We start from the raw sequence: 27,877 nt of genomic DNA, 5'->3' as shown, positions 1-27,877 counted from the left end.
CAGTAAGCCAAATTACGAGCGACGTGCAGCCTCGTTGCTTCCAAGGGGAGAATCCTATGAATATCTGAGACTGTTGACTGACGAGACATCCTACAAGTTCTGTCTCGTTACTCTACGCTACTGTCCTTTTCTCCAGGCACACGCATTCTTATACAGGGTGTCTCAAAGTAAATCAGATCACCTAAATATCTGCCTTATTTACGATTGTACGAAGAACCTTCTCCGGGAAAAGTGAAGCAATCTCAAGGTTATCGGTGTTTCTTTAAAGGAAATCTTACATTTTCTTATCCATCGATTGATGTGTCTTTTCTTCATTGTCAAAAGTATCAAGGTACTTGTTGTGCGTGAAGACAATTCGTTCGAAAGATACTTCGATCTCAATTTTGTGAAGTTTGACGTACGAAGAGGACGTATGAAAAAGACGTATGGAAGGAAAGACGGAAAACGATAGTCCTGCGTTCATTTGGTGAAATTAAAATGGAAATATTTCTCTTAAATTATCTCTTTATATTTTCTCTTAATATTTCTCTTAATATTTTTGTATTTTTGTATAGACAATAACTTTCTTTTTGTGAAATACGAACAAGGATTTTCATAGAATAAAAATAAATGATACTATAAGATTCCTTTCGAGGAAATATGAAATTTCAATTTCTGGATTCTATGAAATTTGTAAAATTCTAGATTCTTAAAAATCTTATAAAATCTTATAAAAGCTTTAAAAAACCATATAATGTCTACAAAATCCCAGATTTTACAAAATGTCCTACAAAAATCTCTTCTATAAAATGAACCTAAGAATCGATTCGATTGCAGGACGTTCTGGACTTATTGTGTCTCGTGGTTCTATCGTTAACACATATTTTATAAACCACATTTATAAATTATACTACAATTTAGAAAGCTATTTTCGAAGCATAATTTCAAGACTAATGAAACATAACGTCCTAAAGTAGCATTGAAAAGGCAATTTTCAAGGCAATTTGCTTGGTCCACTTTTTTCCTTCAACTTTAAGTGCATTACGATCATTATCATCATATTACTACGTACGTTCATTCACAAAAAGAAAAGAAAACCCTATCTCGAAGGAATTAGAAATAATTCACTGGAAAAATAAAAATTCGCCCAAAATATTTAACCACACAAAAATTTCACAAAAACAACTTGAATATTCAGAATTTATGTACGCTAAATGAAAGTAAAATTCCAATTCTATAAAGCAGCTACGTGTACAACTTTCGTTTATTTAAAAAATCGACAATTTGTAAGTAGCAATTATTTTCACGAAGAAAATAAACGAGGAAGCTTTTCCGGTTGAACAGTTAATCCTCGATAATTTACGTTTGATTTATTGGCAATTATCGCGATAAATGTTTGACAAGGCGGTTAATTACCGGCGGTAGACGAATAATGGCACCGGAAAGAGATGTCAAATTGTCGCTGTTACGAAACGAATTATATCGTTTCCGGTATTCTCCGGCTGCGCCTCTAAACCTAATTATTTTCGCTCGGTTTCATTGAACCGAGATTCTCTCACGGCGATACTAAGTCGGAGAAAGTGAAATAACTCGGTCTTAGAGAACACATCTATGATACTCTTCTTCTCACGCATCCTATTTATCCATGGGATCAAGTTTATTCACTCTGTCGTCTATTCTTCTCTTAAAGTTCATTGTATTTCCAAAAGCACAATTTTCATAATCTATATACATTTTAATATATTCGATAACCGTACACTTATAACGAATTTATAATTATCATATTTCAATAAATTTATTATCGTCTCAAAACGATCACCTTCAAAGAAATGTTTGTTACCTTCAGATAAAAAATATTAATAATCTATGCATTTTAGTATATTCGACAACCGTACACTTATAACGAATTTATAATTCTCATATTTTAATAAATTTATTATCGTCTCAAAACGATCATCGTCAAAGAAATTTTTGTTACCTTCAGATAAAAAATATTAATAATCTATACATTTTAGTATATTCGATAACTGTACGTTAATAACGAATTTATATTTCTCATATTTCAATAAATTTATTATCGTCTCAAAACGATCATCGTCAAAGAAATTTTTGTTACCTTCAGATAAAAAATATTAATAATCTATACATTTTAGTATATTCGACAACCGTACACTTATAACGAATTTATAATTCTCATATTTCAATAAATTTATTATCGTCTCAAAACGATCACCCTCAAAGAAATGTTTGTTACCTTCAGATAAAAAATATTAATAATCTATGCATTTTAGTATATTCGACAACCGTACACTTATAACGAATTTATAATTCTCATATTTCCATAAATTTATTATCGTCTCAAAACGATCACCCTCAAAGAAATGTTTGTTACCTTCAGATAAAAAATTTTAATAATCTATACATTTTAGTATATTCGACAACCGTACACTTATAACGAATTTATAATTCTCATATTTCAATAAATTTATTATCGTCTCAAAACGATCATCGTCAAAGAAATTTTTGTTACCTTCAGATAAAAAATATTAATAATCTATACATTTTAGTATATTCGACAACCGTACACTTATAACGAATTTATAATTCTCATATTTCAATAAATTTATTATCGTCTCAAAACGATCACCCTCAAAGAAATGTTTGTTACCTTCAGATAAAAAATATTAATAATCTATGCATTTTAGTATATTCGATAACTGTACGTTAATAACGAATTTATAATTCTCATATTTCAATAAATTTATTATCGTCTCAAAACGATCATCGTCAAAGAAATTTTTGTTACCTTCAGATAAAAAATATTAATAATCTATGCATTTTAGTATATTCGACAACCGTACACTTATAACGAATTTATAATTCTCATATTTCCATAAATTTATTATCGTCTCAAAGCGATCACCCTCAAAGAAATGTTTGTTACCTTCAGATAAAAAATATTCTTTTCTAAATATCAATCCTTCTCCTAATCAACGCAAGAAACGAATTGATATTCCAACAAAGACAGACGAAAGTCTGAAGATTTTGACGAGAGTAGCAGTAACAATACCAAAAAAAGCCTACCTTTCTCGTTCTGGTGGGCTGTTGCTTAGTGTTCTCGCTGAAGTTCATGTTCAGATCGATGTACAGGTAATTGTTGTTGAGCAACTGCGGCGGTGGTTCCATCGGTGGCGGATTCGCCTCCTTTTTGTGTCTCAAACGTCTTTCAGTCCTGTCTTGTCTGGTTCGAAGAACCAACACCACGTTACGATCCAACATTTTCAAAAACGAGGAACTTTACGTCCCAATACTGTCGATGGATATCTCGTTACGTTCAATCTGTTGCGAGTAATCAACTTGGTAACCAGTGGCTCGAGAAGGCCACGAAAATCTCAATATTTTTTATCGTTCGATGTGCGCAGATATTTTCAATTGGCTTCTACGTCGATGCAGAATTCTATGATCTTTAGAATTACGACATTTACGACTGTGGTCTGTGTATATTTAAAGAGATTCTAATTAGTTTCTGTCGTATACCGATAAGATTCGATTTCTGTAGAATTTCTCTTTAATACACGTTTTCTTGTCTCTTCTTCGATAAAGTATTATCGATAACTTTGAATATCTGTTACTTTGATTGGAGCTGTGCAATATTTAGAGTGGCTCTAACCGGTTTTTACTGTATCGATAATAAGTTTCGATACTGCTAGAATATTTGTTCTTCTTTAACTTTTCTTTTTTGTAAAATATTATTAATAATTTGGAATATCTGTAAGTTTGATCAAAGCATCGTATCTGGAGAGGCTCCGATTTTAATATACTGTCCAATTTTATTTGCTAGAGTTTCGATATTTAATTCAACTCTTTACTAGTACACAAAATTACCTTTTCAATTATCTAGTAAAAAGATTGCCTCTGATAGCACTTTCAATATTTTATATCTGCCACTTTGCTCGATTCTCAATTATTTTCTACTACAATTATAAGCGAGACTTACTCTCGAGGAAGCAATACAACCTTTCAATATGGTCTTCTTAGAAAACTTCCTGAAAACAAGCTCGGAACAAAACCTTCCTCGACTTTCATCTTCCGAAGAGCACCGGTGATCATTCGAACAGCTTCAAGGTTCAAGTTATTATACTATAGCGTCTACTATCGCTTCTAAACACGACAGTTCTCCAGCTTGCTCGAGCAACGCTATCAATCCAACAATATTTGGGAAACTCACTTTGGAACAGTACAAAGTTGATCATTCGATATTAGCTGATTGTCTCTGCGCTCTGAACGCTAATTATTTAGTAACTGATATCAAATAACAAAACAACACAAAATCTCCATAAACAGCACTTCTCTCGTTTCTGTTAAAAGTACCATACAAATTCTGAAAATACTCACAGATCGTCTTCCATTAATAAATCACCGAAATTCACAGAATGTTCATGAAAAATCTTGTAATCCGCACCAACAGCCACCAACGCCGGTTCAATTCGATACAACGTTCAGACGACACTACTCGTTCAGCAAATTAAATTACTTGGTAATTACGTATAATTCGTGCATTTTACAAATATCGATAATATCTTCGAATAGAAAAATCTTCCGGGATTGCTTCATATTTGGCTTCGAAGGTCTACGTTCCAGTCGATGATGGAACGAGCTGGATCCGATCGGAATTGAAGAAGAGGCAAAAGAAGATGAGTGGGAGAAGCGTGAATTTGTGAAACGACCGCGTGGATTGTGCGCTACTCGGAGGCAAAGTCCCAGCATTTATTGGTCCCGGGGTTAGTCTGGGAAACGTTATCGTTGGCGACACGTTATCGTCTGTTGACGATAGAAAAAAATGATGGTGCCTAGGCGTCGTCGTGCAGCCACAGTTTCTTTTCGATGCGCGGAAATACAAGACGCACAAATCGGTCGCGTGGCCACTCTTATCTTATTATTAAATCTTCTTCTTCAGTGTATAGAATAGCGATATCTCTCGTAGAATATTCTGGGTTTTGGGAGGAGCAACGTATGTTTGTAACGCGTTTCGCGAGACCACGTTCGTCAGAGTATCGTCGATGTTGAATTTTAACATCGGAGAAAATTCCGAATGTGAGGAAAGTCGTGAATTTTGAAGGCGATGAAAGCTCTAGATCGAAGATGGCCTGAATTTTTTAAAGATCTGCAGGAATTTCTGCGATTCGTGAGAAAATCTGTAGGAAGAGCCTGTATTTCAGAAGCTCTGAATTTTTGTCGAGATTCGTAGAATGGTCCGAATTGGAGGGGTCCTGGATTTTTCTGAAATTTAGAAGAAGCGAAAAAGTCTTAGATCCCGACGAAAGGAAGAACTCGTGAATTTAACAAGTGCTGAATTTTAGCGAAACTTGGAGGAAATTCTGAACCAAACAGGTCATGAATTTTTGTAACATTTGAAGATTTGTTGTAGTCATTCCATCGAATTAAATCCTGACTTTTGAGCTTTTTCAAACTTTGAAAGTGAAAGAAAGTATTGATTCTTAGACTTCAGCAAGGTTTGGAGATTGAATGGAGTTCCGATTCTTGAATTTTAGTGAAATTTCAAACATCTTCTTTGGAATTCTAGGTCTTAAATTTCGATGAAATTTGGAGGAGATTGATCAGACTCCTGACTAATCTTCTAATTCTAAGAATTGAGATTTTGGGGGGAAAACAATAAGATTTGAAACTTCAAGTTGTCAATTGATTAAAAAGTTACTACTAAATTAATTACTAAAGTTACTAATAAATTAGTCAGAAAATAAGTATCAACAAAAGATAGGTGAAATTTTCAGTAAGACAGTTTAAAACAAAACCAGGCAGCAATCATTCTAAACACTGACTAGATATAAAAAAGTACTAGAAGCAAGAAGATGAAAATAAAAGTGTGGATCGCGAGTTTCAGTCTAACTCACGTTGACGAAATAACGCTGCAAGTGCCAGACTTGTCCGACGAACCTTTGAACGCTTAAAATCGCTGTAGCTTTTTTAAGCTCTCTTCCCCAAGGCAAGTAGTATACAGAAAAGCAGTGACTTTTTTGTTCTCATAAGCAGTCGTCGTGTCTCCATTTTTAAGGGATAAGAAAAATTCAATGTCATAATTTCGAAAATAACGAGAACTCGGTCGAACAACTTTGCACGTTTTGACGAGACTTTGTGATTTTTTATTGTTTGTGATAAATCAGGAAATTCTTCGAAAATTTTACATTTTTCTGTGTTTTAAAAATTTCACAAACATTGGCAGAAAATCGTGTCGAACTACGACTAAAAATACTAATCACCAAGCGATAATTTCACAATTCACTTATTTATCAATTTACGCTAACATTTGATGTGTTATGAATTCAGCCTTGTAAAATTGTTTAGTGATTTGAAAAACAGATATTCATGAAAATAAAATTCTCTTGACGTAAGCAGCTTCTGTCTTGTCATTCGTTCATTTTATCTGTTTCCTGTTTTTTATCACTGTCATCACATTTCCTATGCAGTCCTCTATTTTCACTGATTCTTTACTGTTCTGAATGACTCGTCAACTTCCATTCACAATCCTTGTCCTAACCGATATTTTACCGTGAAACAATTATGAACGAATTTATTTTAATTTATATATTAATATATATATATATCTATTTGAGTGTGCGTTTATTCAGCCTCACGGTCAAGAAATATTTTACCTACAGAAGATTATTCAAACCTCGTCGTTCCGCAAGTTGCGGAATTAAACTTCGATCGAACTAAATAAATCCCATAAAGCAAATTGCAAATCCAACTTTAGCTTTGAAATTCAACTCTGTACCGTTCGTCTTTTATTATACTTTAACTCTGAAAGTGAACACACACAAGTGACTGAATTGCATAAAGGTGTGTAAATGAAGATATTAATTTCTATAGAAAACTATTACTTAGCCTGGCACGATAAACTCTGTTGTTAATATAATTAAATCGTGGATTCGTGAAATTCTATGCATTCTTGCGTAGCATGCATTTAATATGCAAAACACATACAAAGTACAGTAGTTTTTACAATATTCAGTACATAGCACAACATTTTCTGCTCAAGATCCACTCTTTTATTCTTCTCATAAGAATCCGAAGTTTTGCATAAATATTCACGATCTAATTATAATATTTCGCCCCTGAACGTGTGCACAGTACACACACGAAAATACTCGCTTTAGGCGCGCGTGCAATTAAAAAACAAATTCTTCTCGTCATTTTAAGATACCAATTTTTGTACCTGTATATTCGCCATCTAATTATAATAATTCAACCGCAAAACGTGTACACAGTACACGCCAGACCACTTGCTCTACATACGCGTGTAATTAAAAAACAAATTTTTCCATCTGAAAGTTCTATTTTCTCGTCATTTTAAGGTACGAATTTTTGCACCTGTATAGTCACCATCTAATATTATAATACAATAATTCAATGCTAAACGTGTGCACAGTACACACCACTATACTTGCTCTGCACAGTCGTGCAATTAAAAAAACAAATTTTTGTATACCGAGACATCTAATCGAACAGCATCAAGCTCGTTCCACAAACAAATCGCAAATTTCCTCATTCTCGTGACGTATATGCGTATCAGCGTGGAACATCGACACGGATCGCGATTCGTGTCAGTAAATTTCAACTCGATTGCAGAGTGCTTTTCTCATGGCAGCGCTTCGCGTACGCAGTTGTTAAACCATCGCGTCGGTTCATTGCGACGAGTATCGATTGTAGCTTGATCCAAGTACCGGAAGCCTTACTCGTTGCATCGTTACCTGTGTCGTCCGTACACGAATCGGACAATTGAGTTTCAGCTCGTCGACAAATCAGCTACACGTCGATTCCGACGCCAGCTTATCGTATGGTGAAAAAATGTTAAAGATATTCAACGAACGAGAGTCTCGATTCCAGATGCTTTCACATGGCCTGGGTTATCGCTAGATTACGGATTTTTCGTCAAATTCCTATTTTTATAAACACAGGATGAAGAAATAGAACTGAACGTCGTTACGATCGTCGATTTTTTACGCGCCAGTCTTGCTCTTATTTCAGCAAATATTGGTAATATTTTTGCAAGGTGATCGATTAAAAGCGAAGAATCAAGCGCACGAACAGGAATCTTCTCATATTTTATTCAAATCTGAGATATCTTCGAGATGTTGGAAAAATCAGAATAAGACAAAAATGGTCGAAAGGACACGAGAGAGATTGAGATTTGTTTAATTTATTTGGAATTATAACAAATACTCTGTTTCGAATATTCTATATAGTTTTCAATATCATATGCATTTTGTACATTTTTGCATCTTGTCCTCCTTCATTCTAAAGGTTTTTTTCAATTTAAATTCGACTGTGTATTTCTATGCTAATACCAATACTAATTAATTGCATCCAAATATATTAGATTACCCGTTGTTTAATAATGCTTTCATACGACTGCAAGAATTTTTGCAAAACTCCATTCGTCTAAACTTCTAAGGAAACAAACAGTTTATACATATAACTGGAGATGATCAATTTTCCTCGATAAATATTATTTTTTGTTCGTGATTGATTGGAGCTCGCGTTCGTACAAGCGACTTCAACCGGTAAAAGCTATCAATTAAAATTTCATCTCAATAAACGCGATTGAGATAAATAGAGTTACGCTGTACTACGAGAGTGAAATATAGAACCTCGTGAAAAAAATACTTCATTGGAAAATAGGAATATATGTGGTGTCATGATATATTTGTAGTATACTTGATGATATTCTTGTAGTATACTTTTGTGCTTTATATTACATGATATATTACGGAATATGTGTGGTGTCATGATATATTTGTAGTATACTTGATGATATCTTTGTAGTATACTTTTGTACCTTATATTACGTGATATATTACGGAATATGTGTGGTGTCATGATATATTTGTAGTATACTTGATGATATTTTTGTAGTATATTATATTTTGTGTCTTATATTACGTGATATATAACGGAATATATGTGGTGTCATGATATGTTTGTAGTATACTTGATGATATCTTTGTAGTATACTTTTGTGCTTTATATTACGTGATATATTACGGAATATATGTGGTGTCATAATATATTTGTAGTATACTTGATGATATCTTTGTAGTATACTTTTGTGCTTTATATTACGTGATATATTACGGAATATATGTGGTGTCATAATATATTTGTAGTATACTTGATGATATTCTTGTAGTATACTTGCTGTGCCTTATATTACGTGATATATTACGGAATATGTGTGGTGTCATGATATATTTGTAGTATACTTGATGATATTTTTGTAGTATATTATATTTTGTGTTTTATATTATGTGATATATAACGGAATATATGCGATGTCATGATATATTTGTAGTATACTTGATGATATTCTTGTAGTATACTTTTATGCCTTATATAACGTGATATATTACGGAATATATGTAGTTTCATGATATATTTGTAGTATACTTGATGGTATACTTGATGGTATTCTTGTAATATACTTTTGTGCCTTATATTACGTGATATATTACGGAATATATGTGGTATCATAATATATTTGAAGTATACTTGATGATATTCTTGTAGTATACTTTTGTGCCCTATATTACGTGATATATTACGGAATATATGTGGTGTCATGATATATTTGTAGTATATTTTTGTGCCTTATATTACGTGACAGTATAATGTCATAATACAGCAAACAATGATAGAGTAACACGGTTCTGTAGGTGCACGAAAATTGAATCTCATGCTGGTATAGCAATCTAAAATCGAGCCATCTCGAACCGTAATTTAAAATATAATATTGGAACTAGAAACTAGTCGAAAGAGATAAATAATTCTATTGGGATTTGGTCAATCACAGAAGATGCTCGAAACTAAAACAATGATCGTTATTTAGGATTTTTAATCAAAACAGGAAGACAAATATAGACGCATATTATCGCATTGGTTAACATTAATGATAATAAAACTCTTGGATGATAATAAATCATTCGTGATAACGAAAACGCGGATTTTAACCGGATCGATCGCGATTTCTCTTAACCCAGAAACGACCCGTGATAACATTTCCACGCGACGATTCTCAGATTAGACTTTTTCTAGACAAAATAGTATGAAATAGACTTAGAAATAATTTTGATTTCGTTGCTTGTACTTCACTGTCCCTTTTGAAGTTTCTTGAAGTTTCCTAAATCTTTCATTTCGAATTAGATTTTGCAGTATCTTTAAACGTATTTAAGTTACTCTAAACTTTTGCAATTCCTTAACCCTCTTAATTATGAGTTTTAACGATGCATTGTTGCAAGTATCTGTCGTTGTTGCGGGAAGAAATTTCCTCCTATTTTCATTTAAAACAGTTCTAGTTTCCCTAGTTTATCTGTGTGTTACTAAAGTCTCAGTTTTTTTTTCAAATCTTTTATTACAGAAAAATAAATGAATCGATTAATTTTAACTAATTCATCTATTAAAGTAATAATATTACTCGTATTCGCTCAAATTTCAATTTATTTAACGCAACTAAGTGAAAAAGCTTAACTACGTGATCGTTACATGTATTTAACAAACCCATTGTTAATTTCAATGAAGCATTTCCCATAAATGGTCAAGAAGGCATCGCTGTACCGAAAAGTGATTAAAACTGAAACCAAAAAAACATTGAAAAAGCGAAAAAGAATAGAGAAACCAAGAACACGATCTTGATTGAATAATCGTATTCCGATTGAACAAACGGAATAAACATGATCGAACAGCGACGATCGAAAACAAACTGTATTCATGTGTTCAGAGTTTCGATTGATCGCGAGTATCGCAGTTTTGTAAAACAAAGATTGCCTTCCGCCTGTAAAGATAGCCAACAAAACTTTGGACGATTATTTTCATGTTTTATCTGCGGTACACGGTTCAACAGTCGTGCGCGTGTAACCGAAACATAAAAAGACGGGAAAAATAAAAATTCACGGATTCGATAAAAAAAGACAAAAGAAGAAAAAGAATAGGAGAAAATATACGAAAGAATTTTCGTTTCAAAGTTTCTACCGATTATCAGTGGCGTTCAATGACATTTTTCGGCTGGCTGTTGTCGTTTTGTGGGGAGGGAAAGGGATGGAAGAAGAACGATTGAACGTTTCTCGCGAATTTACGATGCAACGTCTGCCATAAATCGGCAAATTGGCGTTGCAGAACAAATTGAAACTCGTCTCGATATATGGAAATTGAACGGGCCACGTTTATTTCGCGAAACGCGTATTTCTTTCTTCGCGAGCAAGATTTACAGATGTTCTCTGTAGAAACAGAATATTTTCTCTGAATATTTTCCTGATGAAATGATGTTCGATGCGACGTGTAGCATACAATCGTGTTTTACTTTCTTGAACATTCAGAGATGTTCCCAGAGAAACAGAGTATTTTCGTGATGAAACTACATTTAACGTGATATTCTATTTTTTTCTTTTTTTTAAATTTATAATTACTTGTTTTACGAATTTAGAGACTTAACATGTTGACTGTAAAGTCCAAGTCCAATGGACATTCAACGTGACTGAGGGTTCTGTTTTCTTAATACGTTGAGTACTGGTGACTCCACTGTGGAGTCATTCGATCAATGATTTTTCAAAATCAATTTTACTCTACCCATAACTGTTTTATAGACGCAGAATGTTTTCTAGAAATATTTCTATAATAACTGCCTATGAAATCTGCGAAATCTATGAAATTTATAATGTTTTAAATTATGTTTAAATAATTAACGTATATATTGTACGATGAATATCTATGAAATATCTGTGAAATTTATAATCTTTGAAATTTTCATTTAATCATCTACACACACACACATCCATCCACTCATACAGGTAACTTTATTTTACCTTTATTTTACTGTTACACATCTATTGTTTATGATCAATCTAACTACCGACTATTATTACAAAACAGAGTATTTATTATAATATCTGGAAAATGAAACAAATCTCCATTTGAATTTCATTTCTGTAGGCGTGTCCAGAAAGATATAAAAATATATAAAAATCCACAGATTATTTTATTATCTAATTTGAAGATAGAAATTTATTTAGCAACGAATATTTGTTAGCTTCTTCCCCAGCACCCTTCGTCTTCATGACTACACATTTTCATTGACATTCCATGACTAAGAACAATTTAAAGACGCGAAAAATACGTAGAACGCGCATCATATACAAGAATATAAAAAAAAAAAATACCCAAAGTAGAGTATTTGTTATGATAAATACATTTGCGAATAAGATCGATTTTGTCTGTGCTTCTACTCAACATTTCATGAAATCTTATAGATATCAAGCTATACGCACTGTTTAGATCATGTTTTTAGTTGTCGTATTTTTGTCGTTGCGTTATATTTTTATTTCACGTTGCTTAATATCTATCGCTCTTTTTCTCCTTTCTCGTTGCTTTTCTCCTTTTATTTATATTCTTGTTTTTCACGTATATATACGTATGGACATTTATTTCGTATGTATATGTTGTATTATATTTAGTATTGTATTACATATAAAGAAGTCGAAAATATAGAATAAAAATTTTTCGTTCGAGACTTTGTTTTCGAGAAAATCGACTTTGAATTTTCGCTCGGTACGCGTGCACTTTATCGCGTCTCGTTATAACCGATCTCACTGTAGATCCTTGTCTCGATTGACGTTATTTTTCTAATTTTTTAAATTTTTATTCTATATTTTCGACTTCTCTTTTCGCGTAGAATCACCCCCTTTCCACGTCTACCACCAGTTACCAACCACCCTGTATATATACATTGGACTTATATCCTTTCTATCATATAATAAATAGTAATTAATATTAACAAATAATCATTCTCAATGGATAAAACGAATCCCTATTTAAAAGTTCTAATTGCTCCCATAAATATGTCAATTTGCATAAAATCCGCACTCTATTCATGATGAACCATCGATCGTTTGCCATTTGATACAACGCAACGTTGACCGCTGTTATTTGCAAACGAAATTGCAACAGCGAAAAACAGTAATTACCATTTCTCATTCTCTTGTTTCCTCGTTCTCAGTCTCGTCGTTATTATCCCCGTCGTGTTTTTCGCTAAAAATTCATCTCGTTATCGACGTAATTAGCGTGTGGCTTATCGATCGGAAGTCGCGAAAGGTCGAGACTAATTCCGTGAAGTCATTAGGTTCGTCCGCTTTTTAAATCGTCTTATCGATCGTTTAATTTCTGAACGTCGCAAATTTGGTTAATTAAGGTAGATAGCGAGTTCGATTTTGATTAATCGTTCAGACGCTACCATGTTTTGCATGTTAAGAGGACGTTTTTTGTAGTTCGTTTAATTGCTCGATTGCGAAATTGCTTGTTGACAGCGTAACGAGATTAAACGCGGCGCCTATGTTATTTGGGTTTCTAAGAAACAGCGAACGATCTGACTCCGATTTGAACGAAACTTTTCAAAAAAACAGCCGATAATCGTAGATTTCTCTTTTCTAGACGCGCTCCTTTTTAGCTCCGCTGACACAGATTTAAGGGGTGAAACCACCCTCCCGAGTTCCATTCCTTAAGAGCTATCTTGGTAACTGTTACAGATGGGAAAAATTTCGTCAACAAAAGTTGAACGATTGTTGACATATTGGAAGAAAATACTGGTCAACGAGCAATTTTCATATTAAAATTTCGTATAAAAAGATTTGCGACCTTCGCGTTCGTTCGAAAAAATCAACGAATGTGCACACCAATGAATTTATCGAAAACTAATGAAAATGTACATTTTGTTTATCTGTAACTCGTTGTAAATCAAATTAGATCTAAAATTTTGCTAATTGTAAAAATTTCGTTAGAGACGTGCAGTATCAGCTATCAGGATTTCAATTGAATTTAAACCACAATTAAAAAAGAAAAGATTATATACTTTTTGAAACAAAATCCTCGTTATCTGGATAATTAATTTTTCCAAATTTAATAACAAATCTCGTGGATGATGAAACGGTGGTCGTACAAATTGTACCAAATTTCAGATTGGTTTATCTCGAAGATTCTTGCGTCAGAGCTTCCTACATTACATTTTTAAGAAGAAAATGCCGTAAATCTTTTATCGGTTAGTAACAGAGGACCGATGGTGTTTTACTGATAAATCATGGTTATAAGAAACGGATTCGTGATTACACCATTAAGCGGGGTCAAGCTTGATAGCGAGTGATAACGAACACGTTGATAATCTTCGAGAACCGAGAAACAGAACACGAAAATTTACGCCGTTCGAAAGTTTCGATTGATCGGCTTTCGACCAAATCGTATCTTTTCAAGCGGAAGGTACGCTGTGCGTATTTTTATTTTATTTAATTTTTAAGATGGTTCAATCTTTTCCTTTGAAAATTTCCTTCGGCACTTGGGCCTTGGAAAATTATAATTTCACGTTTCAGACCGATCATTAGCAATTAGAAATTGGAAACTGATAAAAAGATGAGGCAATTGGTAGTTGATACTTTATAAACCGAATCTGGTAAAGAAAAACTGATAGTTGAAGTTAAAAGTATAAACATTTTACAGTACAAAGAGTAACGGAATATTAGATAGTGATGAGATCGCACACCGAATGATCGAATTAAAGTTTCAAGTTAAAAATCGTAAACCTCGACACAATTGCATCGCGCTGAAGTTCCAATTCTTGGAAAGTGCTTTCGATGCAACGAAAATCGGCAGTCAATTGCGCTGCAGGTTTCTTGCGAATCGACGTGTCACGCGATTGCATTCTACTCGAGAAATACGTGTTTCCTTGGCGTGTTTCGAGTGGAAACGGCTGCGTTGGTCGTTCGTCGGTGTTTGCTCTCCATTCACTATCGTGAATTTTATCTGGTCGCTGCACCGCCTTGATATCAGTGACGATTTCCGATTTTTCATTTCGAAACACAAAAACGTCAAGAACTACGAGTTATGATTCAAGATGATTGATTCAAGAATCAAGATTAATTTCGATTTATTTATGGAGAACAAATCTATTAGAACATGCAATATTATGTTTCTTATTATAAGTTGCAAAATATTTATTATAAATTACGTGCACATATACATATTACACATATATATTAATACAATTATTATACAGTTAATACAATTAATACAAATACGCACAGCATGTCATTATAGTAATTGTTGAGATACAAATGTATGCTGGAGAATGATAAATAAATTTTTGTAGAAAGCTTACTGTAACGATTAGGATATTTCGTATTGATTATGATACACGTGTATGTGAATTTCACATACATTTCATGGACATTCCAATATTGCAAGGCCAAGAGTGAACAGTATGAACCGATGACATGTAAAAAGAATGGATTTACCATAGTGTTTGGTGAAACAACAATTAACATCAACTACTACACGCTACAATCAGTGTTATGATAATTATTAATTTTCTCGTTTTTGATCTTGTCGTTTCAGAAAATTTTCTGATTTTTATTCATGCGACTGTTAATATTGGCAATTTTTCACACGTTCAAGATCTCTGTGCTTTGGAGCAATTTCTTGAAAGCCTAAATCTCGTATTTTTGGAACATCTTTAACTATCGATTAGAAGCATAAATAACGTGTAATTCGGGTTACTCGTTTTTTTTATAGTTTAAGGACTTTTGTGATTTAGAACGATTTCTTGAAAGTCTAAATCTCGTATTTTGGAACCTCGTTTGATTATTTCGAGATATTTTGATTATTACGAATTCTGATTAGAAGTGGAATTTGTCTAAATTCAAGCTAATAATTTTTCATATTTTAAGGAGCTTTGTGCTTCTAAAAACATTTCTCGAAGTCCAGAATTTACGTACACTGTGGCCAATGCTATTGGATTCTCGTTGCGTTACCTTTGATGACGATATACAGTGGCTTAAACAAGCACAGCCCGACTAATCATCATTGAAGTGGGATGTGCTAACAGTTACACGTTACACGCCTCGTTAAACATATTTATCGGATTACAACGTTATAATAAGTGCTTTATTATTGGCACACGTGTTTCTTGCTTCGACAATGTGCCTGTGGACGTCAATGGACATCCATCGATCGACTTACATAATAGAAATCCAAAAATAAAGATCGATATCCAATTAGAAGAATCGAATAGATTCTATTTTAAAAGCAAAAATTCCGAATGAAAATTTTCTTTGCAATTTTAATCAACACGTTACTGTTAAATTAAAATTTTGACTGAAAGCTAAAAAGTCTATATTAAAAGCTGGAAATTAAAATTGACGAAAAATATCTGATCGAAACTTCGAGACGTTTTCGACGAAATAAATGACAAATAAATATTGGAGTTACAGTGAAATTAAGAGGAGCTAAATATCGGTGGTAAAATTTCATTTCAATCAAAATTTCACATCGATGCACGCGGTCGGGTTCATTTAATTCGATTTAAAATCACTGCGGAACTTTCCAGTAGTATTACTCGCGTGTGTGATCAGACTGTCTGGAATCAATTGGCTCGGACTAACGGAGCGAACAAACGATGCTTCGTGATTCAATTTGTTTCATTTCTCTGTGTTAAACGAAAAGTAACGATGTGCAAATATTATCAAGCATTCATTTCAATGTTTAACAATTGCTGTTAATACTTGTCAGGATATAAAGCACAGTTGTTACATAGGATTAAAGTTATTTGTAATACCGGTTGATATTTGCCTTTTTACGTATTTTCCAAATTTTCCTTAAGTCACAAAGGCAATCTTACAATTGATTTCATTGTCTTTGTGGATCTTTCAACATTCTTTTCGTACAACTTTTGATGTCAGTTTCTTCGCGTACATCGATTCCTCTTCGATGTTCTTTAAACGAATCTAAGGTACAATGTCCGAAGAAAAATAAGAAAATTAAAATTAAAAAATCGAGTAATAAAACAACGTGCAACGAATAAACTTTCCTAACTGTAAAATTATTGAACAACGTAAATAAGATAACGTATACGTATATCGTTTTTTGAAGTCAAAGGAGAATCTCTTTCGCAGAGGGTGAGCTGGAAAAATCGATAGAAATGAAGGAAACGCGGCAGGAAATAGAAAAGTCGAAAGCATTGAAACTTTGTAATGGTTCGAAGAGCAGGCAAGATGTGCAAAAATCAGGAATGAGGATGAATCAGAAGCATTGACACGATAACAAATACTCGATGATCAAACGGTAGCAAGGCTGGTCGAGTGATAACGATAAGGATCCGGTCGAAATGTTTATTTGACGAAATAGCTTTGCAATTGTCTCTTTTGTGAGTCACTGGATGCTATTTGTGCGATTATTGGATCAATTGAGAAATTCTTACGCCACTGCTTGCAGGTTGGCAATTTCATTTGCAAACTTTCACTAATCAAGAACTTGAATTCTATTTTGATTATGGAAAAACGATGCAATTTTTCCACTGAAAATTTGAACACCAAATTGTTCTATAATAAATATATCAAGTGCCAGTGGAATTAAAAAATTGTTAAATTTTTAATAACTTTCTAAATAGATATTTTAACGAATATTTTTTCCATCATTTTTTTAAATAAATACATTTACGAAGCATAGTTTCTTCTTTCTATGGAATATTTTTCGACAATCGGACGTGCTTCAATTTCCCGGCTGCATCCGTCTGATAAATTTTTCAAATCGACAAATCGATAGGTAGCTTTACTTCACGGCGCTGTACGAATGTTTTACCTCTCGTGCTTTTAAAGTCTACTTTTAAAATATTAAACCCGGCAGCGCAATAACGCACAGTCGGTTACATGTAAATGTACATCCATTTACATAAATATATATTATACGTAGTATCTGCAAACATCGATATTTCAGCGGTTCGATCACCAGCGATACGACCACTCGAATATTTCAATATCTCAACATTTTATAACACACCATTGAAAAGCTATAATATCTACGCTCGTATAAAATATTAAAAATTGCAGTTTTTCGAATATATTTCCATTTTGTTACTATATAACAAAGATCTATAAAAGTATTTCGTGAAATAGAATCTCTTCCGTATGACCCTAATCGTTTCACGATTAATTCAAATGAAATTTTCTCCGCGGATATTTTTAAGAGGGGCGGTTTCGCGTCGTCGACACGTCGAAATAACCACAAACCCGATTCGATCTGGGTCAGTCGACGTCGTTCACGACGAAACTCGATCGCTTTTCGTATTCTCGCGACACCTTCGATCCGGTCGACTTTAATCCGACCGGCTGGAATAGAGGCGCGACAAAAAGAAACAAGCAGCGGTTATGCAAGCCTTTCTTTTTTAAGCCTGTTCCTCGCGTCTAGCCGATAATATCGCGATTAACGTCGAAGAATCGTAGCTAATCGCTATGACAACTCATGAAAAAGATTCTGTAAAATCCATCTTGACGGTCCTCTGTTACTACAACTTATTAATTTCACTAATTCCATTGTTTGATCACGTTCTTTACGCGATACTCTGGCCTTCCGCGTTGACTTCTCGGTTTGGTCTCAGATTTTGTGATCCCGTCGCCGGAATATGCAACTATGCAAAATAATATCTGCGAACGAGACGATCTCTCCTCTGGATCTTGCCATTAAGCCAAGGCGATCGACGTCGCAGTTCCTTATTTTCTAACGTGTCGTTGTAATACAATTTTCTTTATTCTTCTCTTTTCCCCTTTTTCCGTTTCTTACACGAAGTATCAGCGAAATCACTGTACAAGCGATCGGGTGATGATTCTACGTGGAAGAATAAGTCGATAAAAAAGAGTAACGTTTCTTCGTTTAAGGCTTCGTTTTCGAGAAAAATGTGTTTGAAGATCCGCCAGGTACACGCGTACTAATCGTAAGTCTCGAGATATCCGACTTCTCTTTCTGTTCACGTTGATAATAATCTGATTAGACGAGCAGAGCGAAGAACGTAGGCAACATTTTGAACACTCGTTACGTTAACGAAATGAATTTTTAAATATATATCCTCATTTTTAAATAGTAAACTCGTTATCCTTATTTATGAAACCATTCCAAATATGGACACTGTGGACGTAAGATAACGGTAATGATAGGAAGCAAATGCTGACATTGTCCATGTTTATAAATATCAACACGAGCAAAAAGAGAAGTCGGATAGCTCGAAACTTAGAATCAGTACACGTGCACCTGACGGATCTTCAGGCTCTTTTTTCTCGGAAAAGAAACCTCGAACGAAAAAATGTTATTCTTTTTTTTCCCACTTATTTTTCCACACGACAACGCGTGCCACGCTTTTCGGAGACACCCTGTATACTTACGCGTTTTTTTTTACCTTTGTTATATATTTATATTCCTTTTTTTTATTTTCGTCTTTTTTGTTTCACATTTATTACTTTCACTGCGGTAACAACTTTTCTTCCTCGTGCCATACGGCTCGTATTCGTGATTTGCTAAATAAATAGATAAATAAATCAAGCCTCTGCGTGAAATTAACTGATTACTCAAGAAACATTATACCGAGTGAGAGATTGTACAAAGTATAAATAAGGAAAATATTGTAACTGTACGGATTCTTAGAGATTAAGAAGCTTCTTTCGTGAAATTAAACTTTAAATTACACAGCTGATGATTAATCAATAATAATTTCTATTTAGGACTTGCTCTACTCCATTTAGGAAGTTTTCTATTGAGGATTGGCTAATTTCTTTAAAGTCTGTAATATACAGATCAAAGAGAGGATAAGAGTGTTAAAGGGGAAATTTTGCATAATTTTTTAATGAACAATTTTGCGATAAATTTCCAGTGTCTTCTATTGAATGTTTGCTAATTTTGATATGGAAACGGTAACATGGATGGAGAAAAGGGTAGGAGTGTAAGAGAGGGAATTTTGAAATTATTTATCTTCAAGTAACTTCAAAGTAACTGTGTCTGAAATGTTTTATCTTAATTTCCAAAGTCTATTAACCATCGATCATATCAGCTACAATATACTTGTATTCTTTAGAAGATGAAGGAATTTGTAATTATTGCACAATTGGAAAAACACAAAGGGCCAGTGTAAAAATGAAATGTTTCATACTAAGTAAATGGAGACAAACAATTATTTGTATGGCTGGAAACAAAGACAGGCAATACTGGCGAAAACAAGTGGCGATAAGCCGAGAACGGATCATAATAAATTAAAAAGGCAGCCTTGATAGAACATAAAACTGGCTATAGCTGGAAGAGATACAGATTGAAACAATTTAACTCGTAAGCCTTCAGAAACCAATTAAAAAAGACTAAAAAAGATAATCAACCATTAATTACACTATAAAAAGAAGGAAAAATGTTAAATGTTCGAGATAAAATATCCTCCCATTCTTCGTTCGCAAGTAACAAAATTAAAAATTTCAAAGGGGGCTGAACCAAAATAGAGAAAGGTAAAAAATTCATTTTTATCAAATTCGTCCCCCATTTCTTGATTGTGAAGAAAAAAAAACGAAAGGAAGACCCAGAGATGAAAACAAGAGAGAAAGTAAAATTTCCAAGAATCAAAAGTATCTTTCCATTCGTCTTCCAGGAATTTTCATCAAATTAAAAGGAATCGATCCATCAAACTGTTCAGTCAATACCCACTTGACCAATCGTCGAACGATACGAGGGAGTCATCGATAAGTTAGTCATCGATAATCTCAATTTCTAATCGTTTATCAAACGCTGCAAACTCTCATTCTCTCTCTCTCTCTCTCTATCTATCTTCTCAAGACTTTTCAATTCATCCTATCACGTTCCACGGTATTCGAATACGGCAACAATCTACCGACCGATTAGATAAAACAAAGCCACCTCGGGAATTATCGAGACGAAACATCGTCACGATATAAAACTTTCTCGGCCAGGTATTAAGCCTGTGGCTACCGGTGAAAGTTCGATCGATCGTCGAGTTCAGTTTTCTTCATCTGGAAACCATAGAAATCCGCAATGTGTTCGTACGAAGGTGTGAACAATTCAAGCGGTGTTTCTACGAGATCAGATCGAAGGAAAATGACAAAACTAACTACGCTTCAGGCTCTTTGTACGTTAGATATTGACATCTGAAGATCAAGTAAAATGTCGAGACGCAGAATGAGGGAGAATGACGCTTAAAAATAATTCGAGAAATTGACATTAAAAATAGACAAATGCTTGCTTAACTTTGATCTTCCACAGCCATCGAAGCAATAACCAGATAGTAACAGAATAGCCGCGTCTGATATACAGTCGACGATAACCTCTCCAGAGGGACCAAACCTTAGTATAAAAACCCTGCCAAATCAGCACTCAACACATTTTTTGTTATAACACTCTGAACCGTCACTCTGTTGGATTCGTAGAATAAATTTTACTATCATATCTAATTTTCTGATTTCCTGTGTTACCTGAATTCGAATAACTTGAATTCAAATTCGCCCTCGTACAAATCAAGTTATTTCTAAGTTCAAGCTCAAGTTACTTTCCTTGTCGCGAGTCCAGCCTTTAAGCTCAGGTAATCTGACTTCGACTGAGTATTTCGTTTAAGATACATATCTAAGAGTGCCATGGGTCGATCAATAATCGTCATCGTATAATATCGATAATATCGTATCGACGATACATATTCATCATTTTAGGTGAAAACCTTGAAATATCATATATTAGATGTATATGGATATAATGTTCAAATAATTAAAATGTGAAGAAAACATGCAGCAGTTGCCACTCTTTCACAAAGATCACCAAGCTTTCTTTAAAACTAAGATGAGAAGTCTCGGAAAAGATCTTTGGGAAAAAGCATCTCCATGCAACATACGTGAGACACGTACAAATATATTTGACAAAATTCCGGCAATTATTTTTAATAAAAAATAACAAGTTCTTCATTCTCACTTGACTTAGAATTGGACACATTAAACTGACACGCTGTCATCTTCTAACTAGATATGAGCCAAATAAGTGCAATAACTGTAACAGTATTCTAGTCTATATACATCGTGTTATTTAATTATAGTAACGTCTCGCAATAAAAAATTAAATTCCGTCTTTCAAATAAGATTTAGACGTGTTTAAATTGTGAAACACATCGCGAAAATCTTCTCTAGAAATCTTTCTCAAACATATTAATTTCTATCGCCAAATTATGACATTGTAAACTACCGACTGTGTCTCAACATACACCGTATCATACTAATTTTGAATTTAAGTTAACCGTACTGTATTGTACGGTAATTGCACTATATATGATATATGTTCAAGATATACAGATACTGTTATCTAAGCTTGTAATTTACCTTACTGTACTTTGCACTTTGTATTTTACATATCCTATTTTTGTATTATGTTAATCGCGGCAGCTAATGATCATAGGAAATAATTGACGCGACTTTAACTGAAATCAAGAATAATAATAATAATAATAATAATAATAATAATATATGTGTGTGACGCGTGTTAGTCCTGAACAATATAATTGTATTATTAATTAAACTCAGGTACGTGTATAATCCGAAATGTAATTAAAAGGAAAGGTAGGGCAGATTTATAACAGCGACGATGTTTGTTTGAGCAGATTAGGTTTCGTTTTCCATTAGACAGTTACACGATGATTGGTTTTTAGGGGTGGTTTTATTGGTTCTACAATATAGCGATAATGGAACGAAAATTAACAGTAGATTGGATTCCTTGCTACACTATACTGATTAATACGAATCTCTCTCATATAGTTACTTTAATTAATTAATATATATATCAATAAATCTTTTAATTTTGTGTCACGTAAATCATCTTCATCAATTATTAGTTAATGATAGGACGATCCTTTTTACGATTACAATAATATGCATATACATAAATCAATAATAAAACAATAAGTAATTTCAGATATAGAAATTGGAATAATTAACACAGATAACTGCTCCCTTCCAGGTCCATTCAATATCATTCAATCTGCCATCTAACATCATATCTTCGAGCTAACATCTTATCTTCCCTGTAAGATAGTGCCACAATTAATTAAACCTAACTTCATAATAACTCAGGAAACGAAGATAACAGATTCACAATAAATAACAGAAATGTCCACGTGCGACCACGACACAAGTAAAACAAACTTTTAGGTAAATTTACAGGGCAAATTTGTTAATAATGATATGTATATGGACAAACTGTGAGGTAATAAAATTAGCTGTTGACCCGGTGATTTTCTTCAGCGATAAGCAAATAAGCTACAATCTGAACTGCGACCAATGAGAATGGCTCCATCTAATAGAAATCCTCTGTAACCGATCATTTTCTGTAATGATACGCCATGGAAATCGTCGTTCCATGGGGAAACTAAATTACACCTGTTCGTACTTTATAATGGTAACATTATAGGAAACGTCCCATCGGACGGATTTTTATGCTCGATAATGCGCAAGTAAATACACTATCATTGAAAAGTATCTGAACACTTACTTATCTTCGGCAGGACGTAATTCAATTACGAAATTATAGATTCGATATTTTATTCTTTATTCCTGCGATGGCTATATCTCATCGGATATTACGATGGAGTCAAATTAGACCTGCTTTTGTTGGAAATTTCAAATTCACGTCAGATATTACGTATTATAGTTTCGGCTACAGATACGGGCAATTGCAGTTCGTTCTAAGCTCGATATTTTATTATCTTTATTTTTCTGATCACCGCGTTTAATGAAATATCACAAAGGGGTGAAAAGGTAGGTCTGGTTTTGTTGAAGATGTAAAATTAACACCAGATTTCACGTATTATAGGTAGATGTGGGTCATAATATAGTTGTTTTTGAGGTTCTTCCTAAGCTTGTTATTTCATTCTTTATTTGTATGATTGCTATATTTATTGGAATATTCCGATAGCGTCAAGTATTGTTTGCTTTTGTTGGAAATGTAAGATTGACGTCAGATTTTGTGTAGATATTATAATTTTGTCAGATACGAGATACAGTTTAGTTACTATTGGAGTTCTTTCTAAGCTCTGTGATCTAGATATAAGGATTTTTCTAATCTGACAGCGATTAGTTGAAAGAGGGACGCCGAATTGTGTATTTACTTTTGATAAGAATCGAGAAAGGTTTTGGAGAACTGATTTACAAATATTTAAAAACTCTCGATAAATAATTCGTAAATTAATATTGCTTTTAGTTAACTTATTTATTTATACATTCCACTAATTTCAAATCGATGACGGTATTCTGATTCTTATGGACAGAGATGTGGAAAAAAGTGGTTAATAAATTTAAAAATGTATTCCCTAGGAATTATCACAAATTTTTAGCAACGCGTCATTTGAATGAAAATTACAGTGGAAGATTATCTGAAAAGGTAGGATAAATAAGATCATTTTTTAAGAGATTACTCAATTCTGCATAAGTGTTTTAACGTAATTGCAAACGTAACAGAAATTTCAAAATTGATACCTCGTCGAGTCAGCTCTCGTTTCCGTAAATCGACACTAAAAACTCGACGATGCAACAGGTGATTTCGATAAAACGATTTTTTCCTGACTACGAAATCATATTTCAAACAATTGGGCGAAGAGAAAATCTAGTAAAATGAAAAATAGTGTTTTCAATCATCAGACTTAAATACCAAAAGAAACAAAAAAAAAAAGATGTGTTATTTCTGACTAATGAAAATAATTTTACAACTTGTACATTGTTAACTAAATTTCCTCGATCAATTTCTTACAACAATCTCCGTCAGACTGTCTTTTTTCTCAACCATCCTGTGCAACGCAACTGAAGGAAAAGAAGATTAATGTACTACTTGTTTGTGGTAAACGTTGCCAAGTGGAAAGAAAAATACTCTAGAGTTGGTCTTCGCAGTCTATTTTTCTAGAAGCGATTAAAGAAGTTGAAGAACCGGAGCTGGTCAATTTACATTGGAGATAAAAAAGAGAAACGATTATGATAACAATTTGCAAATGAAAATCCTATACATACGTATACATACACGTACAAATGTATCTATCTCTCTATAAATTTGTGCTCACCATGTACTTTATTGGGGCGTAAAAAGTAGGATTATAAGATTCTTTAACGAAACCTCGTGTTATTTAATTTTTAGACTTATAATGAAATATTTGTAGAACTATTTCAGTAGATTATTGCAATAAAGTGAAAGATATGTCATATCTACTTTGTTTTACAGTGAGAAATAAAACGTACTATCAATGAGAAAAGTATATCTAGAAATATTTATTTGCATTACACAAATGCATCAGAAAAATATTTTTTCCGTAATATTTATATCCAATAAAATCATATTTCTTTATACTATGATATAGAAACTTATCGGTTAATTAGCAAACAGCAAAGAGATTACGTTTCACAAAAGATAATATTAAAACAAACTTCTTATATGCATACGTATAAATGCATAGCAGCGTAAGCAGAAAAACAGAATAATAAAAAGACAAATGGAGATCTGCTATTAAAATCTACCACGCGATTCAATGGACGTACTTCCTTTTTCTCAGACGGCAAAGGTGAAATGTAACGTTTCACCGGGGAAACGACCGCGCGCTGCCGCATCGCGACTGTTTCCGCTCAATATCACAAGTGCAAAGAGTTTTTTGTTCTCGCGATGCAGCCTACCGTGGAGTTGGCCTTTGTCCAATCTGCCGTCATTTGTTTTGATGGCGATTTTTGCCATCCCGTGTTAAGAAAAATCGTCAGCCGGCCTAAACGTTTCTTATCGGTCAGGTTTTTAACCCCACACGCCATAAATCAGCGCAAAAGCTTCCAGATTAATTACAACTTATCATACGACACCCAATTTTTTCTTGATGAAGAGCTATTAAAAGAAGCAAACAATACATTTTATTCTACGACTATTACAAGAAGGACTTCACTTGTTTGTCTTAAGAGAAATAAAAAAAAAAAACAATCTCTTAAGAATGCACTCCAAGGAATTTTAAATATTTATAATTTATTACGAAATAAATTTTGATCACGCAACAAGAACCACGCGCGAAGTTAATCCGGAAATTCTGTTCAAACGGTTCCTACTTTAAGTTTGGAACGATATTAATGCATACGTATCAATCCCCTGCACGCGTATCACATTCCACAGATGGTACATCATCATTTACATAAATCATAATCCGGCGAAAAATTCTTGATGGACTCGTGGCCGATGTGAAAATAAATCTACGAGAAAGCTGTATTACAGTTCGGCACAAATTAACCAAGAGAGTAAACGATAAAACACGTTGATCAAAACATTACGACTTTAACTTATCGCCGCCTCAAAACATTTAAACAACCTTAATCTTACGTAAGCACGCTACTCTACGAGATTAACAATTTCTCATTTCTTATAAATGATCTCCGGCCATCGTACTTTACATCTTTTTATATATTAATTTATATATTAACTGATTTAACTGATTTCATATTCGACTAATTTGTATCTTATTTATTTATATTTTAAATATACCTATATATGTACGGAATAATTTTAAGTTTTCAGAGAAGAGCACTCGAGGGTTTTCAAGGCGGTTCAGCGATTCAAAGTCGATAATTATTTCATGGCTATTTTCAACTTTAACGTGTAATTTCATATGGTGGAACCACCATATAGCAGACGACCCTCGGAACACAGCGAATTCCCGGGTAGTCTGCTAGAGTTTGAAAAACAGCGCGCGAAACGTCGCACGCATCAAGCCGCGTGTATTTCCAGCGAGCGGCAAACGGGAATTAAAAAGTATTTTCACTTACCATTTGATGTATATAAGGGTTTTGCTTGTCCCAGCGGTACTCCTGAAGTTGAACGGTTTCGTATCGTTGTTTTTTCTTCAAGTGCGAACGAGAACGTCTCACGACCGATATCACCACAGCTGGGCCCATCCAGCCATCTTGCCGTATACCAAAACGTGTACTACACTGCGCTGGCGTATTTTGCTACTCGTCTTTCCCTCTCGCCCCCTCGTTCAGGGTAATTGCGTAACTGCCGCGAATGCCCGCGACACTGTCAGTCACGGTCGTATACACAGATCTGGCAACTGGCGTGGTAGGGGTAAGACTCTTAATGTCATAAGGTGTGCTTTACAAATCGGCCGCCAGCCATAGAGCGCTGCGATCTCTGGAACATGAAAACAATAAATAGTTATGCACCACAGTCGTATTCCACATGTACATATGTATACGACTATATAACTTGCGCATGCAACTCATATTTAATGATTGGAAGCGCTTTACTACTCAGTGGACAAACTGAGAAACTTTTGCCGTTCGCTAGGAGCTTTACCCCACCACGGGAGTTGTTAGACATGTGTATACGAGCGTACTTCCAATCGTGCTGTTTATCTTCTTCCAATTACTGTAACGCCCTCTCTTCTCTGTCTTTATCACTGTTGGCGGCGCCAGCGACGCTACAGAAATTTGAAACGACGCGTTGCGCTGGACGATCAAAATGGTACTGAGCTCACGTGTCGCGCGGAGCATAATCACCTGGTCGAATTTATGTTCGATCGGGAAATTTCAACTGCTTCGTTCGTTTTTCTCATTCAAGAAGATGAACAACTTTTATTCGTCTCTATCGTATAGGCTGTTATATCTGAAATTACTTCGGCATATGTAAGGTACGATAAAGTCGTGTTTGTTGATGTTTATTAGGTGTGAACTGATATTTCTTGTACGTTACTTACGGGATATTGAATAGTTGGATAGTTGTTTGTGGTTTTATGATGTTTTTGTTGGGTGAAAGTTGGACGATCTCGGGTATCGGTCGGTGACATTTAAATGTTAGTACGAGGGCGCGACGCCTGTGGTGCTAGTGTGCAGTGTTACCTATGTGTATCTGAACAAACGTTTTCAAATCAGATAGGCGGAATTTTATAAAATTTCAGTAGGTAAGACTTGCTCTTACATTACGAATATTTATGCATTTAAAACAGATTTAAAGGTACAAATGCATACAAGCTATATATAGTATT

The 27,877-nt window shown here is 34.0% G+C and overlaps 1 protein-coding gene across 2 annotated transcripts in view; it reads right to left on the bottom strand.

Moving 5' to 3' along the window:
- The window catches only part of Rab32 (RAS oncogene family member Rab32), a 58,811-nt gene extending 31,097 nt beyond the window's left edge, over positions 1 to 27,714 (bottom strand). The window contains exons 1-3 of one of the 2 annotated variants that reach the window (XM_033335159.2): positions 27,590 to 27,714; positions 27,230 to 27,498; positions 26,661 to 27,024 (exon numbers count right to left, since the gene is read on the bottom strand). In XM_033335159.2, coding sequence (XP_033191050.1) covers positions 26,661 to 26,789 — 129 coding nt within the window. In that variant the 5' untranslated portion in view covers positions 26,790 to 27,024; positions 27,230 to 27,498; positions 27,590 to 27,714. Of the gene's footprint in view, positions 1 to 3,063; positions 5,067 to 26,660; positions 27,025 to 27,229; positions 27,499 to 27,589 lie in introns of those variants that run through there. The other variant, XM_033335158.2, reaches the window with a different exon arrangement.
- Between the last annotated feature and the right edge of the window lie 163 nt (positions 27,715 to 27,877).

The sequence above is a fragment of the Bombus vancouverensis genome, chromosome 15 (assembly GCF_051014615.1).
Source record: "Bombus vancouverensis nearcticus chromosome 15, iyBomVanc1_principal, whole genome shotgun sequence".
Taxonomy (NCBI): domain Eukaryota; kingdom Metazoa; phylum Arthropoda; class Insecta; order Hymenoptera; family Apidae; genus Bombus; species Bombus vancouverensis.
This window is presented reverse-complemented; position numbering and strand designations above follow the sequence as displayed.